Source organism: Rhamphochromis sp. 'chilingali' (assembly GCF_963969265.1).
Source record: "Rhamphochromis sp. 'chilingali' genome assembly, chromosome: 15".
NCBI lineage: Eukaryota > Metazoa > Chordata > Actinopteri > Cichliformes > Cichlidae > Rhamphochromis > Rhamphochromis sp. 'chilingali'.
Window position 1 is genome coordinate 5,109,717 of NC_137942.1, and position 18,899 is coordinate 5,128,615.

An 18,899-nucleotide genomic window follows, 5' to 3' on the forward strand; every position below is an offset into this window, starting at 1 on the left:
GGAAGTGCCTAATTAGATACTTTATAACACCTTCTCAGAAGTCTCATTATGATGATAACGCCCCTGCTTGTTGGAGGAACTGTGGAAATCAAAGTGCAAATCATTACCATATTTTCTGGGACTGCTCAATCTTGAGGGATTATTGGAGAGAAATACATAATGCCTTACAGGATATCTTTAAACGTGAAATACCTCTCGAGAGTAAGACTATGTTCTTTGGATATATACCTCAGGAATGGCCTAAATATGATAAACATTTAATAAATATTTTATTGGTGGCCTGTAAAAAGAATATCACCAGAAAATGGTTATCCCCAGAGAGCCCAAACATAAGTACATGGATGGAAATCACAATGGAAATTTATAACATGGAAAAGATAACAGCTTCTGTTAACCACAAGCTGGAGAAATTTACATCATATTGGGAAAACTGGGTTAAATATATCACACCTCATAGGCCAGATTTTACTATTACAAACCAATAATTATGATGTATGTATATATATTTATAGGATCACCCCATACCAACACATCCGTGTTTTTTTTTGTTTTTTTTTTTGTTTTGTTTTTTTGTTTTTTTGTTTTTGTTTCTTTTTTTTTTTTTTTTTCTTTTTTTTCTCTTTTCTTAGGTTTGTTAGTTTTGTTTTTTGTTTTTTGATTTTCGGATTATGTGATGGTTTCAATTACTTCTATCGTTGTAAGTATTCTTCCCTTATGACTTGGATGTAAATTAAAATACTATTTCAGTATTTAAGGCAGATAACCTAAGTATGAAGAATGCTTACATGATGTACATACTGTGAATGCCTGCTTTTGAAACCTTAATAAAAATATGAATTAAAAAAAAGAAAAAGAAATCTGTACTTATACTATGAGCAATGTTCCGATAAAGCACTTGATTAAATTTCGCTATTGTAAACGTAAGCACGAGCTACTTTGATGAAAGTCATGAAAATAAAAAATAATCACAACCACTTAACATAATCTCATAAAATATTCCAAAACCTGAAACCCATATCATAACAAGCTAAAGCTAAAATCCCCAAGAATGCAGACCTGATTAAACAGTCCCACTTTCTGTGAAAATGCATAACATTTTCCTTCTTCATATGATGGTTGTTACTGAAGCTAAACTAAAAAAAATTAACACTGGATGTTTAAAAACATTTTAATTAACTAAAATAAAAATAGAAACTACACTCTGACGTGGATGTATTCATTGAGACTTTGGATGATTACAAGAAGGCTTTCAAAAGTTCTGTGTTTTTAATGTGATACATGATGTAATTTTCCCAAGTCTTGTGTCTAATATATGGCATCCACACAATAGTAATTAAAAAGACTGAAACCCAAAATTAATACACCCCCCCCCCCTCCAAATCAGAATCAGTGGTTAAAAGCATATTATAACACATGTTTGAATGTACACGCAGGCATTGAATCTATACTGCAATTCTGAGTTCTTTTAGGGTATTTCAGGGCTTGTACATGAACTTACCCAAAGTTTACAACTAATTAACACAAGAGCACAATGTTTTCCCTTTAAAATATTCATGCAAGGTTAAAGTTTAAACCTGTACAAAACAATGCCAGTGCATCCTGTGTCCAGTGTTCCAAGCCTAGACCAGATTCATTCAATTTTCCTGAGTAACTGAATTCATAATAAACAAATCATAGATGAGAATCTGAGGCACAGGGAGTAGATCAGCAGCCACATTGTCTAACTGAGATGGTTATTCTTAGACACTCTGCATAATGACAACACGAAGAGACATAATCCTGCAATTCTTAGTCGATTGTAGCATTAGTGAGAGAATATTAGGTTTAAAGCGGTCGACAAGGCCTTCGCCTATAAACAGGCTTTGAAAAGGGCTGAAAGCAGATTGAGTTTGAATGAAGGACTGAGTAAGTTTGGCTCTGCCAGTCAAGTGAGGTCAGGATGGGGTGGGACGGTGGGAGGGCGAGAGGGCGAGAGTGACAGATCGTCGGGCTGTTTAAGCACCCTGCTAAATTCATACACCGCAGCTGCATTCAAACAAAATGGATCGAGGGGCTCGAAGACAGCCACCAGCCACAGGAGGAGTGCAGCAGGTCCTGAGAAGGGGGTGTGGCTGCCCGCCCCTCATTTTCCAGCTCATTTCCCAGGACAGTGGAGAACAGAGGCCCTATTTTCCCCTTGAGCTATTCACCTCACACAGACACCTGCTGGCCAGTGGGGGAGGAGAGGTTAGGGAGGGCAAAGTTTAACCAGTTCACAAGTTAAGACATAAACAAGTGCAGTTTACTGTAACAGTCTGTCAGTCTTTGACCTCAGATTTATCGGACAAATGTAAACGAGTCGTTGGAATCATTTTTACACAGACGCAGAGTAGCGAAACATCTTCACTAAATCAATGTATTTATCACAATTTTGAGACTATCAGTTGAGTTTTTGACAGCATTTGGGTGTTACACTAAAGGGGAGCTATTACCTCTGTTATAAACAGTTACGATGTTTGATGGTCGTATTAAATGTGGCCAAAGTTTCAAATAATGAAATGACAGGGTGTGCAGCTAATCCCTGTGAGGAAAAAGCTCAGAGTGCTCTAAACACTCAGTTTAGGTATTTCTTTTCTACTTCTGGCTCTATATGATGTCAGTGAGAGCTGATATCCCTAAAGTAGTCATCTCAGGTACACAGCGTTGGCTGCTGGACCTGAGATGCATCTGCTGTTCAAAACTGCTGTTTGCAAGGGACAACCAATCAGAATAAAGGAAGGAGTTAAAACAGCTCATTGATTGAGCTGGAATCTTTCTTATAGATTCCTGCATCCTGCAGCTTTTCATTTCAATTTCTATCTTTATGTATTTACATGTAAAATTCAAACAACTATTTCCCATTTTTTCAGTTTTTAAACTACATCTAAAACATTTGCATCTGGATAGTTTAAGATATATAACTGGAGAGATTTTAAATATGTAAATATACAGATATTTACATATTTACACTGATATACACTGAAGCCTATCCCAGCTTCCACAGGGCGAGAGGCGAGGAACACCCACACACCTCGCCTGTTATGGTGAGTTTATGCATGAGAAGTAACTTTATAGGACAAGGACCGGTGTGAAGTTACTCCTCACTGATATGTGTATTAATAATGGATTGCATTTATATAGTGCTTTTCGAGACCCTCAAAGCACTTTACAATTCCACTATTCATTCACTCTCACATTCACACACTGGTGGAGGCAGCTACAGTTGTAGCCACAGCTGCCCTGGGGCAGACTGACATATTGCGCCAACGGCCCCTCTGGCTATCACCAGTAGGCGAAGTGTCTTGCCCAAGGACACAACGAGCAAGACAGAGCTGGGGATCGAACCGGCAACCTTACGGTTTACAAGATGAGCTTCCAACCCCCTGACCCACGGTCGGCTCGTGTATTATTGTTGCTGTGGATCTGCAGGTAAACTCAGACCTGCACACTGACGCTCACCTCCACCATTTGATAAATGAATCCTTTTCAAGTCTTGGGGAGGATGTTATCGTCTGTTCCTTCCTCACCTGATTCTTATCCACAGGGGGATCAAGTTCAGTTATCTTGAACTTCTTCTGCTTAAGTTTTTACAAATGGATAAAGTAGAGTTTAAATACCCTGTTTTGTTATGATTCAACCATTTATTTGGTAATAACGAGATGAAAATGCTAGAACATCATACATATAGTTACAAGGCTTAATATTACCAAAGTGGCATGTGGAACCTATAAGGCATGCACAACCTTTGCATAGGGCTGGAATGGCATCTTACAGTACTAGCAAAATACTGCCAGTGAGTTTATGCTTCGTCTATTTCCCTTTACAGGAGGAGTGGTGAGAGGACCGTAAGAAAACACAAAATAAACTGAAACGTAAGCAAGGGATAAACGAATTAATATAGTTAAATAATAAGTAAAAGCAGAAGCAAAAGTGTCATGAAAACAGGAAATGTAAACAAGTGACAAGGAAACAGGAGGACAGCATACACACAAAAACAGCACTGCAAGTACGGCTATAGTGTTTAAACACATTGGATTGTAACTTTCATGAACACACAGTGAGAGAAAAGAGCCTCCACAGTGCCCCCTGCCTCTGACCATCAGTAACAACAGTCTTCACTCCATACCATGGGATAATATTTAGTACATATTTCATATATAAATGTCTTTCACACATCTCTTAGTGAGTGTCAGTCCACCAGCTGATAATCAGATTTAAGAGCAGCTGGGGCCACACGCTGAATTAGAAGCTGCAGCTCCTTCCTGTGATTGGCTGAGGAGGCGCTGTGTCTCGCTGGCCTGTGAGTCTGGGCTCTCTTCCTCTGAGCTGGGTGGGACGTAGAGGCCCAGGACCTGCTTAACCATAACAGGAAGCTCCTGGGGTGGAAAGGGAAGAGGAAAAAGGGGAAGCAAGTTATTAATTTATCAGTTAACATAATATAGCACAAGATAAATTGTTTTCCTATTATATTCTGATAATACTAATAAAAAAATAATAATCTCAGATTTGGACCAACAGATATTTTACTGGCTGTATGTCGAATCATGAGGTATGAAGTGGCCCTGTGTCTTACCTTGCACAGAAACAGCTGTAGGTAGATGGCCTCGGCTCCACGCAGAACGCTCTGCAGGTCCAACTTCATTGTCAACTCGTTAATGTGCTGCAGATGAAAAACATTATAGAAGATGAAAATCTGTATGATTACAGAAAAACAAACAAACTCATCTTTAATCCAGACACACACCTTCAGAATAGTGTTGAAGTCATGGTTCGAGCCTATCAGTTCTTCTCGCTGGGACTCGAGGATCGAACAGGCGATCAGCAGGTGAAAGTTTTCACATGGAAGACGAGTCCAGAGGACCTGAGGAAGAAAACACGATGCCATAAAATGCGATGTCAAGATGCAGCCCAAACAATCCGTACTGTAGACTGTAAAAAATAATAATAATGTGGGATTCGGTTTCATAACAAAAATCAATTCAAGACACAAATATGTTAAATTGGTACAGTCAAGCACTCACCTCCCACAGTGTGAGGATATCCTCAAAGGAAAACTCTCTCTTGAACCAGATGAGCAGCCAGCGGAAACAGAAGCAAAGCGAGCCGCTGTCCTGAGAGTCTGAAGGACATGCAAGGAAGGGAGAACTGGAATTTTATCTCTTTACAAAAAAGAAATTATTATTGCACATCCAGAGTTTTCTCAGTTTCATACATATGCGTGGCATGTATGTCACCTTCAGCATATCTAAACTTATATGTGAGAGGTCAGATTCAACAGAAAACACGGTAATGTCTTCCTTTTGTGCACCTCTGGTCGTCTTTCTGCATTGCTGCTCTATTTAAGGTTCGACTTTGCCTTCGGTGTCAAACTGACCCAACCTCAAACCGTAAATTCATCCGCCAGGAACAACCTCTCCAAACCGAGTTCTACTATAACATCTGAGTAAGAACAATCAGTTGGGATGAGTGGAACTGTGGTGACATGACAATCTTTGGTCACTACCTGCCCTAGCTGCCAGATTTTCCCTCCCTGTGACTTTATCTTCTTCCCCAAATGCCATGCAAATTGACAAGTTGCTCCTTTTAGACAGAAGCACATGTATACAAGTTAGATAGGAACTGAAATTAGTGCTGAGGTGCAAATCAACACAACAATGAAGGAGGTAGCTTTAAAACTTCTTTATCTTGCCCAGCTTTACTTTGCACGTTTCATTTTACACTCTCACTTCTACTGTTAATGTGCCTGGCTAAATAGGAGCTCACTTACCCAGGAAGTCACAGAGCTCTGGGTCCAGCGCCTTCAGCAGGATACTGAGCTGAAGAAGCTGCTGCTTCATGGCCTCCTGAGACTCTTCAAAGTTCTGGTGCTGCAGGAAAGAAAAACAAAGACCTGTTCTTCAGCTGGAGTCTACGGCTTCTTACAAATACATCAATCTTTTGGATGTTTCTGCTTTGACACTCCGCTAATTTCATTATTGTTTTTCTTTCACTGCTTCCCCAGATCTCAATGATTAATATCACATTTCAGCACAACATAGAACCAGATGACATTTTTTTTAAGAGAGAGAATGTGCATTTATTTAACATTTAATAAGGTGTAATGCTTGTGATTGTTGGCAAACAGCCTCAGGCTACAAACCAAAATCCAGTGAGTGTTTTTGTGGTTGCTTCACAACTGGAGACAGCGGCGAGTTAGCCGAAGAGCACACTGAGAGACATCCAAAGCAGTTTTAAGTGTGGGCGTTTTTTATATTCATTCAAATCAAATGTTGATGAGGTCTTAAGTCACTGCACAAAAATCACTTCACTGGCCCAAGTGCATTTAAACTTTCAAAGGTTATGTTTGTGCTGCTGCCGAGTTAATTATTCTCCATTCGGAGCAGAAATCGACTCAAATATAGAGTAACAGCTTTAAAAGCTCTTGTGTGTCTCAACAGAAGATCACGGGTTGTGACAGACGGTAACAAAAAAGAGAACAGATATTTTTACTAACCACCAGCTCCATGAATCCTGTCAGACACCAGAATGACTCCACCTCATTCTGGGTGACGAACAGGATAGGAGAAAGAAGATCACTCATCCCCTGCACATAACCTGCACCGATGAAAAAGGAGACCTGTGTTACAAACATATTTACATACATACTTTACTCAAACCGCTTTTAATCGCTGCCAAACCCTTTGTTGATTGGTCTTAAAACATCATGGACATCTCTGTTGTTTCACTGTTTATTTTGTTGTTTGCTGAACACAATGAAGTAGAGAAAATTAGCCAGTTAAGTAACAGGAAGTCGTAGAATACGTTTCCTCCTGTTGTTACAAATCTTTCTGGTCATCAGACGCCACTTGTACTGGCACCGTAATGCTTGTTCAACTTTTATTTTCATATACAAACAATATGAAGTCATGTGAAAGTAAGCTACTGAATCACGTGGTGTACTTAGAGAACCAATTTTAGCAGCAATAGGTTGACGTGATGGGTTTCTATATGACTTCATCAGTATCTGGAGGAGTTTTGGTCCACTCTTCTTTACAGCATTGCTTCAGTTAATTGGGCTTTGAAGGAATTACTCTCTTAAGGTCCCACCACAGCACTTCAATCAGGCTGAGGTCTACACTTCAACTGGGGCCTTGCAGCACCTTGATTATTTTCTTTTTCAAACATTCTGTTGTAGATTTGCTGTTGTGCTTGGGAGAGGATGTCCTGTTAGATGACCCAATTTGGGCCAAGCTTTAGCTCTTCTACAGCCTTACATTTGACTGTGGAATACTTTTGTATACAGAAGAGTTCATGGTCTAGTCAGTGACTGCAAAGCCGTGGCACTGTTCTTCATGGCCCAACACGTCTACTTTGGTTTCATTGTTCCTGAAGTCTTGTAGTTTGCTCTTTCTAAACCTGTGCCATGTTCTTTTTAGAGAGAACGGGCTTTCTCCTGGCAACTTATACAAACAAGCCATACTTGTCATGAACTTAGCTCATGGGTTTTCTGCTATTTCTATGCGCCTTGCACGGTGTGACCTTGGGGCGAATTTGTTGGGTCGTCCACTTCTGGGAAGATTGTGGCATTACACCTGAAAGATCCAGACCAGGAAACTACCAAAGGTGGTCTTTTTGGCAGTCACATGTACCGGTGATCAATTTATGAAGTGCACATCTGTTTACCAGCGGTTCATAAATACACACCCAGATCAAAGTTGTACATGCAGTAAGTCATCAGCACGTCGTGAAGCAGGGTCAGTCCCGGATTGTCATTCCCAGAGAAGAAAGTGTTGTGTCTGTCTGTCCTGTTGACGTCTCTCTCTGTCACAACAGAACAAAGACAGTTTAACTTCTGACGGGCAGCTGACTAAACGCTGAACAGATCTTCTGTTATTAGACGCACTGACCTATCAGGCTTCTGTATCCTCTGAGGAGGGAGTTTCTCATCTCCTGCTCTTCACTGACAGACTTCCACTGCACCTTCATCCTGAAGTACTCATCCCTGCACACGCAGAAGGGTTGTTAAAGCAAGTGAATAGTTCAAGATTTTAGGAAATACACTGGCTCGCTGCTAAGCCTTAAAAAAGAAAAAAAGTGTCTGCAGCTAGCTCAGGAGGGAGGGAGAGCAGGTCATCTACTAATTGGAAGGTTGGTGGTTCGAACCCTGGCTACTAACCCAAAGTTACTCTCTGATGTACCCAACGGAGTGTGTGTATGTGTGTTTGAATATTATCTATGAAAGCACTTTTGTAGGAAATGTGTGTGAACAGGGCAAGTTGTATAAAGTGTTTTGAGCGCTCAGGTGGAGTAGAAAAGCGCTATATAAGAACCAGTCCATTTACCATTTACCAAGCAAGGCAATGAGAGTGTTTCCCAAAGCTTCAATAAATTATCATAAAGATATGACAGGAAAAAAAAAATTCTACTAACGTTTTGACCCGAAGAATGTCCTCTCTTTCCTTGGCAGTGCTGTTCCACGGATAAAACCCCAGCAGGAATTTCCATATCTCCTTCCTCAGTGAGTGTGTGATGCCCTGCAAGATACACAAAAACCCCATCAAAGAATACACACCTGGTTAAACATGAGAAACACATGTTTGTCTCTAAGGCTACGTTCACACTGCAGGCGAAAGTGCATCAAATCCGACTTTTTTGACCCTATGCGACCCATATCTGATCATGCTATGACAGTGTGAACGGCACAAATCCGATATTTTCAAATCCGATCTGGGTCACTTTCGTATGTGGTACTGAATCCGATACATATCCGATGTTTTAGAAAGCGACTGCTGTTTGAACGGTCAAGTCGCATGAAATCCATCTTTTACGTCACTGACGCAAGACAGACGCCAATCATCAGCTCTGGAGAAGCGCCCGATAAGACATCGCGAACGCTTCCTGGCCATCCAGTGAAACTGTTGGGAAGACAACGTTGGAGAAACGTGAACATTTTATTTGTACTGTATAATCTGCAGATTCTGACAGAAATCTGCAACTATCCTTTGAAGCACCGCTCCTCTCTAAAACAGCAATAAGGATCATTATTAGGTTATTTACATTATTATGTAAATAACAAAATAACTTAAAGCAAAAATTGGGAAACGTAAAGTCCGAAGTCTTTATATTAAGGGCCATCAGTCATACAATAATGTTTGCTCTTGGTCTAAACAGAGCGCGTTGTGTGTGACGTCTTCTTTTGCGCATGCGGGCCGCTTTGAGGGTTCACACTAGAGCGCGTTTGCTGTCGCATTTTATTTGTAGTGTGAACAAGCAGACAAAAAAAATCGGATTTGATCAACAAATTGGAATTGAGCATTAAGACCTGCAGTGTGAACGTAGCCTAACTCTATTTACTGTCCTACCCCTCTGAACACAAGTTCTTTGATTTTTTCTTTGCAAGTCACTCGCCCCTCAGAGTCCAAAAACTCCTCCCACTTATCCAGAGGCTGTCCCCTTGTTACATCTGGTTTGGGACCAAGTTCCACACCCTTGATGAAAGAAATAAAATCAAACATTAATAACTTATTTTTTATTCCATCTATCCGCGCTCAAATTATCTTTTTGTATCTTTCTCTTACGCAGGTGATGAGTTCGAATCCGGGCTCTTCATCAGGCTGTGGAGGCAAACTGGGATCCTGAGGAGTACGTGTGTGGATGGGGGACTCTGGAGGCCGAAGTGCTGCCCTGAAGAAATTTGTGACTTTGGAGAATCCACCAAATGTAGTGGCATACGGGTCATGGATAAATCTCTGTTATAGGTGAAAAAAAAAAGAATGTTTATGCAAATGAAGGCCTGTCGTTTTAAGTATGATGTTTCCTTCACTAATGTTAGCTGGTACCAAAGGCTATGATTAAAAAAGACAGATGAAACCACTGTGTCGCTGCCACCACATGTAGTCCTGTGTTGATTGTCTGTTATATGTTATATGTAGCACCAAGGTCTTGGAGGACCATTGTCTCGTTTCACTGTGTACTGTACCACTGCATATGATTGAAATGAAATGCCACTTGACTTGACTTGACTTGGTGGAACCTGTTTGAAGCTCTGATGGTTTCGTTTTTGGCCGATCCCATCTTCATTCATTTCATTTATTTGTTCATTTTCAGGCACAACAAATACCTATATTGAACATAAAATGCACAAAACAAAAAACAAAAATTGCCTGAAAAAGGAGTGGGACGAAGAAAACTTATTAAATCCCACCCCTATACTCACTCATCAACAAAAACAAAACAAAACAAAACAATAAACTTCCCGCAGCTACGCCCATCATTGCATACAGACCCATCAACAGCCCCGGGCACATACAAGCATCTAAACGGCAGCTCGCAAACAACAATTAGAGCCTTCATAACTGAATACAGAATATATAAATTATAAATTCCATTACCACAGGTAACAGGCAGTAATAACTACAAGTAACAAACACACATACATATACATACATATATATGTACATATATGTACATACATACTCACACTTTTTTTTTTTTTTTTTGGAATCCATACCAGCAATGGTAAGAGGACAGACATTACAGAGCACACTAAAAGCATCATTGAGTATACTGTGACCAGACCAACTGTTTGTAGAGGAATTTAAATCTATGAATATTTTTGCATTGTTTAAGTTGTAAACTCAGACTGTTCCAGATTTTCACACCACATACAGACACACAAAAGCCTTTACGGGTTGTTCGAGTTCTGGGTAATTTGAATTCTCCAAAGCCTCTCACATTATAAACCTTTTCTCGAATTTCAAATCTAGTTTGTAAATTTGCCGGTAAAAGTTCAGTAAAAGCTTTATACAAAATTATGGATGTATTGTAATTAACCAGATCCTGGAATTTAAGTAACTTTGCCTGAAGAGAGAGTTTGTGAGTATGATCTAGATAACCAGCCTTGTGAATAATACGCAGTGCTCGTTTCTGTACTGTGACTAATGGATTAGTTGTATTTTTATATGTATTTCCCCACACTTCCACACAATATGTAAGATATGGAAGAACCAGGGTACAGTACAGAGAACGAAGTGCATCTTTATCAAGGAATTGTTTCACTTTGTTCAAAACTGCGAGGCTTCTGGAAATTTAGGTTTTTATGTGTCTGACGTGGGGTTTCCATGAAATTTTATTATCAATTACGACTCCCAAAAATTTGTTTTCACTCACATTATCAGTTGGTACACCTTCAATGATAATTGGTAATTCTATATTATATTTTAAATTACCAAAAAACATTGCTTTAGTTTTATTTATATTTAATGATAATTTATTTATGTCCATCCATTTTTTTTTATTAATTTTAGCTCCCTGTTTACGGTCATTACAAGATCAGTATAATCATCGCTACTGAAAAATATGTTGGTGTCATCTGCGAACAGTATGAGTTTAAGTACTTGAGAAACATCAAAAATATCATTTATGTATACATTGAAAAGTTTTGGTCCCAACACTGACCCTTGGGGAACACCACATATAATACCAAGTTTCTCTGAATGGTAATGCCCTATGTTAACATATTGTTCCCGACCCGTTAGGTAACTTTTTAACCAGTTACCAGCTTTCCCTCGAATACCATATCTTTGCAATTTATCCAATAAAATTGAGTGATTGATTGTGTCGAAGGCCTTTTTGAGATCAACAAAAATACCAACTGCATATTTCTTTTTATCCAGTGTATCAGTAATCTTGCTTTCTATATGCATAATCTGTATGAGAGCAGTGCACAGATACAGAAACCTGCTAATAATTTCTGTTTTGTGTGATCTATTAATTAGTACAGTTAGTGCAGGTAATTGAGGTGAAGGCTGGTAAACAGCTACTGGACAAATCTGCCTGTGATGGCATCCAACTGTCAATGTGACCATGCCCAAATAATGCAACCTACTTTAAACATAAAAACATCAGAAATTGGTTTCGGAATTTAGTAGTCATCCGAGGGGAGACTGGCTCTGGAGGCCAAAAACTCTGAACTGCAAAAATGCTATAAACATGTTTATTACTACTCTGCAGTTGGAGGTGTTAACATCGGGGATCTATATAGCTCAAGCTGCTTTTAGAGGAAATTGAGATTTTGGCACTTCCACATTAGCTTTTGTTTTCAAGTTCTGATGCTGCTTCGGTGGAAGATGACCTCATCACTGGGTCACTGGTGTTAATGGACAAGTTAATCATTTTAAAATCTATGAATTACTAAGTGCGAGATTACTTAAGAAAATTACTCATTAGAAATCCAACATACACTATCCTCTAAAAAAATAACAACAAAAAACTCTACTTACTGAGACAAGATCATTGCCTCCATCATCAAGAAACTGCAGCCTATCAAAGGACTGAGGGAGCGTGCCTGAGTCCTGGGGGTAGGCAAGGAAGAGCCGCCCGTCAAGTGGTGACCTGATAACAAGAACAGAAACCACATGACACGCTGACAAAGAAGCAAAGGGCATCTGAAACTGAGGTACTAATCTGGGTTTCTCCAGCATGTAAACAATGCTGGCATTCCACTGTAATTAGAAATCTGCTGCTAAAATGATTGCAGTGATGCTTACGGGTCCAGAATAATGTAGCGCTGAAGTGCCCTCAGCAGTTCCCGGGTTCCTCCTCTGTGGAAGTGCAAAGGAGGCAGTGGGTGGCCACCTCTACTAGTCAGCACGAGAAAGTTTCGACCCAAGGAGAACCGAGACCTCCGAAGAGAGTACAGCTCTGAGAGAGGCAGCGAGAACGCCCACTGACCTGTGGAAAAAAGAGGAGTTTTTAGTTTTCTGAGCACGAGCCTTTGCTAGGATCACCAGAAAAGCAGACTGCACCTGAACTTTTGACTGGGACGTGTTCTCGTTCTTTCTTCACGGTGCTTATAACTGCCCAGTCTGGCTCATAGCCCGGGTCAAAGTTTGTATCCTCTTCCCCTCCATCACCATCCTGATCAGGTGGAGATTATTGGATGAGAATCCTAGTCGAGCTAATAACAAATACTTTTTATTTTTCAGCATGTAGCAAATAGATGGTTCCCAACCTTTTTGCTGTAGAGTACAGCAGGAGCGTTGCGACCGTCATCCTCCAGTGGACTCCACTCTAGAGCTGGCAGCCCAGTCTGAAAAAATAAAGACATGATAGGTTACCCCCGTGCTTTCCTGATCATACCTTTGACCTAAACAGTCTTAGCTCACACAGACTTTCTTACCCGCTCCACAATGCGGATGAACCCTGGGATACTAGTGTCCTGGTTACTCCTCTTGGCATTTGTGTGGAGGTATACCCCCTCCTTCTCAAATATCAGCTGAGGAGAAAAAAGCCCCACATAAATATGAAGTAGCAGAAATTAAGTGTAAAATGTATTTGCAGTTAAAGGTGTTTTTTTTTTTTTTTATTGGTGTCAAATTTCAGTCACTCAAACAGGCAGATAATAAGAATTAGCCTAAAGATTATTTTAATCAGTCATCAATAACTACAGTATAACTGATACCTTGTGTGGTTGAACACCACTTGTTTCTCTCAGAAGTTGAACTTGAACCATATACAAAGAGCAAGGATTTAATGACCTGTGCATAGTCAGAATTCCTATCGCTACTGGTGTTCTCAAGGTAAAGAGGTTGTCCACACCTCTTCACAAAGGCTAGGCACTCTGTGTGACATCTAAGCAGCATTTCAGGCTAGCCCAGCCCTGTTTTTGCCCAATCATTGTGGAATTTGCATGTTCTCAATACACCTGATTGGGTTCTCTCCAGGTACTCTGGCGTCCTCCCATAGCCCAACGTGTCTTTTCAGCCCCAGTCACACACACAAACTGGTCAGTGACCTCCTGGCAACCCAAAATCCTCCAGCAGCCACTTTGCCTTAGGAACCAGTGGTCGCCAAACAGGGGCCCGTTCTTCGTACCTCGCTAAGTAGGTTAGCCGGATTAGATTGTTGACGATTTCGCGTGATCCTGGATCAGTCGGTTCCCCGAAGCTCATCCGGGACTTGCTGTCATAGCAACAGAGCCGTAAGCGTAAACCTGCTCGGGAGCAGGTTTACTTTATGTAAACAGGATTAGATCGCGGCCACGCAGGTATGTCCGCGTCATCATACGAAAGCAACAGCGATATTCCACCACTGTTTCACCATAAATAAATAACATCAATGTAACTAAAGACAATGCAGCACCTGATCCATTTATTGATTTCACACAGGTCATTTCCTAAAAAAGGGAAATGTACTATTAACATTCTATTACATGTATGTGATTATTACAGATTTAATTCATATTTCAGAGTAGCAATTGTAAATTACTTCGTGTAATCAAGATGAGAGACCACGGCTATAAAAGCGAAGGTGGATTTGGGAAGCCTGTCGCAGCCATGTCCTGTCCGTATACGCGAGCCACCCATTGCGGAAGGTGCAAGATTGATAAGGAGAGTCCTCAGAATTCAGCGTATATTGCGGGACAGACAGGATCCTTTAGCTCAGCGCGACAGTGTGCTCATAGAGAGATATCGATTTTCCCGTGAGGGTATTATTCACTTAACCAACTTGTTGACGAGGGGGTGCAGGACCACCACCTGTCTTTTTTTCCTCTGCCCTTTTCTTGGTTGCTGTTATAAACAAACAGATTATTCCAGGGTCTCTTTCCAAGAGACTAAAAGCAATATAAGTGATAAATATTACCATTCTGTAGGATATTCTTATATTTCACTTTTACCTGTTCCCATGTTCTAGTGGGTCCTGTCGTGGCTCTAATGTGAAAGAGGATAAAATATAACATATTATAATATAATGTAATATAATATTGGATAATATAGTGTAATATAATAAATCTACCCTACCGCCTACTGGTGTTGGCCAGAGGGGCCGATGGCGCGATATGGCAGCCTGGCTTCTGTCAGTCTGCCCCAGGGCAGCTGTGGCTACAACTGTAGCTGCCTCCACCAGTGTGTGAATGTGAGAGTGACTGAATAGTGGCATTGTAAAGCGCTTTGGGTGCCTTGAAAAGCGCTATATCAATCCACTCCATTATTATTGTTATTATTAAATTACTTACGAGTTTAATTTGTCAGCAACTTCCTGCCAGCCCTCGCTCCTTGCTTTTGCAGCCTTTGCAGTGTTCCCTTGCGTTCTGATTAAACTCTGAAACTCCTGAAATCCCTCACTCAAGAGTTCTTGCTCTGCTGCCGAAAAATACCGAGCCGAGCGCGCTCCGTCGACATTTTCGCCGACCAATCAGAGGGTTGCCGATCAATGTTTCTACTATCGATGCGTGGCCCCTTTTACGACACCCAGTGATGTCACATTACTGCGTCCAGCTGTACTAATCGTCAACAGCAGGTGTGTTCGGGGAACCGGATTAGCGAGCTCACGGTTAGCGCGATGATTTGATCTTGGATGTGTCATTTGATCTTGGATGTAGTAAGCGACGTACGAAGAACGGGCCCCAGGTCTGTGTTCCTGACTTCGGGCTAATTGGTGGTACCACACTGACAGCAGGTTGGTTGTAAACAAAGAAAGTTTACTGTCTTGCAGTTAAAAAAACAAACATCCACGTGGAATAAACTCATCACATGGCAGATGGAAACAAGAATTAACGTCAAACACAGCTGATACAAACTAACTCGTAGTTATCTGAGGTCAAGTGAGAAAAACAAAACGTGATCATTGTAAAAATAACGTAAACTTTAGAAATCATGAGAACTAACTGAAATACTTACATGATAACACTCAACCTATAAAATTAGCTCATTTAGTTTCAGTCTTTGTCAGTCAACACCACAAGCATTAACCCACAAAAACCATGGTGGGTTCAACTCAGGAAGCTAAATGACAGCTCGGTATTTCCTAGGAAATAGCTCAAACGCCTTAATAGCATATAGTTATGGCAAACGAGGTCGTCGAGACCTTATTTAGAAGATTAACGTATTTTCCTGTTATTTTTAAACCTCATTTGAAAAATGATTGACGACGGCTAAAACTTTTTGGAAAACTGGACAGCAAACTAAAATTAAAAACTAAATGATACTAATAAAAAATAAATAAATGCAAACGTAGCCCACCCAGTGCCCAAATGTGATTAACGAGCCCGTGCACCACGTGACCAGTCAAACAGCTGACCCGGCAGGTAAATCATAGCAAAGAACTGGTAAATGACACATTCACATCACATGACTATAAAGTCACTGCTCTGCTCAGGTCAGTGGGTGAAAGCGAGACAGCCAAGCAGGAAAAGTTGAATTAAGTTCGCGACTTTCTGAACACACTTTAAGCTTTCATGTCTGTGTGGTTATACACACAACTATACAAAAAAATATATCCAGCTTATATCGAGCTAAAGCACCACGTAGCCCAGCTCGAGCTTAACGAACGGTACTGGAGATCCACAGCTAGCTTTAGATGCTACCATTAGTCAGCTATCAGAAGTTCTGCCCAATATTCAACAGCACAGTTACGAACATTCACAGAAACAGCCAGTGAAAACGTGTTAAACATTTAATTCAGGAGTACCTTATAATCCTCAGCGCTTTGCTCCATTTTCCTGTCGTCTCCGTCGTTCTCCCAAAACAAACGTGACGTCAAGCTTCCTGCTAATGCAAAACCCCGCCCATGGCAACGTCATGTCAGAAAACACCCAATCAGAACGTAATTTGTACTGCTTTGTTTTTAAATTATATTTTAAACGCTTTAATATTATTACAGAGGCCAATATTTATGTAAGAGTTTATGGTATTATTTGATTTGATTTGATTTGATTGTCAGCTACAGGCAGTGACCTATTATGTCTGAATACCTTAATGTAAATTTTTATGTAATGCACATGACAACCACTAGAGGGCAGAAAACAACGCTGACTCTAAACAGCAATGGATTAGAAAAAGAAAAAAGAATAACTTTAGTTGTAGTCTAAAACAACAACAACGACAACAACAAACACAGTTACAAAGTGCCTCACAGTTAGGATGAACACCTACATCAAAAGACTGTGCACATCCCAACACACAGTACATGTGTTAAGTACTTGATGTAAACTTTAGCTATAATAATGAGGAAATTATTACATGAAAGCTACTCTAGACTACTCAAAATTAGGTTTCAGCACTTTCTTTTTTAAACAAACCAATGACTCAGCTCACTTAAAGGAAGAAGAAGAAAGGATGTTACAAAATGTACTGGTTTCAAAGACAGAAAAATGTGGGCATGCACAGCATTTTAATGTGAATGTGGCTCAAGAATATCACATAAGACCATAAAAATATTCCTAAACTTCCCTTTATGCTTTTGGAAAGTTTCATTTAAATAAAATATTGTTCACAGTTACATCAAAATATAACACTCTTTGCCTCAAACTTTGTGGGATCTGATCATCTTGCCTTGACATGACCAGAATGATCAATACAATACTACACACTAATACTAATACTAAAACTCTACAGTTACTGGAAAGATGAAAATATCTAAATTTAGATATTCTGAACATAATGGGTTACTCGGCTGTCAAATTGCAGCTGAATAACCAGAGCAGATCGGCAGGCCTTAGACAAACTCGCTGCTTTCAGGGATATTTCAAAAACAATATTTCTGGCACTGATCTTGGTGGGGATGAACAGATGGTACCTTTCAGATGCAGTCGCAGTTTCAGGCATCCCTACATCCCCTCTACACCAGCAAGATAATTACATTAGAACAGAAGATATCCATCACAGAGAAATAATAGAGTTTTTGTATGATAGCCCTATGCTGCTAAAATAGTGTGGCTGATTGGGGTTTAAATAATTCATCGATTTACAACCGTTTTATGTGTTTAGAAAAATTTTACTGTGACCAAGAGCTGCTATGATCAATATTTATTTGATTGCAACTTATTAAAAGGATAAATGTCAACGTTAATGTCTATTAGGGAAATATATAAACACAGATTTATAAAGCTCAAGGAAGATCCTGAGGAGAGTGCAAAAGAGCATCTAGCTACAAAAGGACCACATCTCCCTGCCGAGCGCCAGCTGAGAGAAACATGACTCCAAATTCATGCTGATCTATAGCTACTGAACGTGATGATGATATCAGGGCTGTGCTGACAATTAGTTTCTTCTGGCCTCGCAAGAAAGAAAGGAAGAAATGCCACATTTAGAGCTGCTGACCCACATTTTTTTTTTTTTTACTATTGTGCAATTTCAGACAGTGATGTTGCACTTTTTCTCAATATAACTGCTAGACTACAGCTAACATAATTACACTACTCTCAGGTGTTTCCAAATAGCAGTGTAATAATCACAGCAATACGAGCGGCTCATACTGATCATTGGATAGATGTTTATTCGGCACCCAAGTGTGCTGTTGCAAGCTCTCATTGTGACCGCCAGGTGGCAGAAAACACACAACTCCAAAATCACTCAGGCTGCTGGTTCACCGAGGGCTGCGTCATTAACGACACTTTAAAGGGAGGGACGGCAGCTGCTGGAGCTATCCAGCTTTTACTGCAGAAACAACGCAGGCCCATAACTTCCGAGTAGCTGGTAGGGCAGGTGGGCTTTGATGAGGCTAGGGGGGACAGCTCCATGTGCACGAGAACAGAGCGAGCACGAGCCCGGCCCCAAACGTCTGTCACGTGTGAAACGTGCTCTCGAATGGAAGGCAGTAAACAGGTGACGTCAGAGAGGCGTCAAGTTAGGCAGAGTTAAAAAACGGATAAGAGCCAGAGAGAGAGAGTCCTGAGTTCAAAGAGCAGAGATAGTGGTAAAAGAAATGTGGCAAAGCATATTTTAAAAAAATTAAAACTTTTTTTTTTTACCCAGGGATTTGATTTGTGTTTCTATACATGTATTTTTCTTTCTTTCTTTTCTCCAATTAAAATTTAAACTAATTTAGATGAAGTGGAAAGACTTGTTTCTAGGACGGCTTTCTTACATATACGTCTCAATTTCAATAAACAAATAAAATAA

At 40.2% G+C, this 18,899-nt stretch overlaps 1 protein-coding gene across 1 annotated transcript; it reads right to left on the minus strand.

Moving 5' to 3' along the window:
- Nucleotides 1-3,639: 3,639 nt before the first annotated feature.
- Nucleotides 3,640-16,565, minus strand: tbc1d17 (TBC1 domain family, member 17). Its single transcript, XM_080906438.1, has 17 exons — nucleotides 16,468-16,565; nucleotides 13,178-13,273; nucleotides 13,010-13,087; nucleotides 12,804-12,915; nucleotides 12,546-12,729; nucleotides 12,279-12,390; nucleotides 9,576-9,746; nucleotides 9,360-9,485; nucleotides 8,428-8,531; nucleotides 7,905-7,999; nucleotides 7,702-7,818; nucleotides 6,512-6,612; nucleotides 5,786-5,885; nucleotides 5,040-5,137; nucleotides 4,763-4,879; nucleotides 4,592-4,678; nucleotides 3,640-4,394 (listed from the first exon to the last, which is right to left on the minus strand). The coding sequence occupies exons 1-17, from the start codon at nucleotides 16,492-16,494 to the stop codon at nucleotides 4,233-4,235; spliced, it is 1,887 nt and encodes a 628-aa protein (XP_080762564.1). The 5' UTR covers nucleotides 16,495-16,565; the 3' UTR covers nucleotides 3,640-4,232.
- Nucleotides 16,566-18,899: the final 2,334 nt, after the last annotated feature.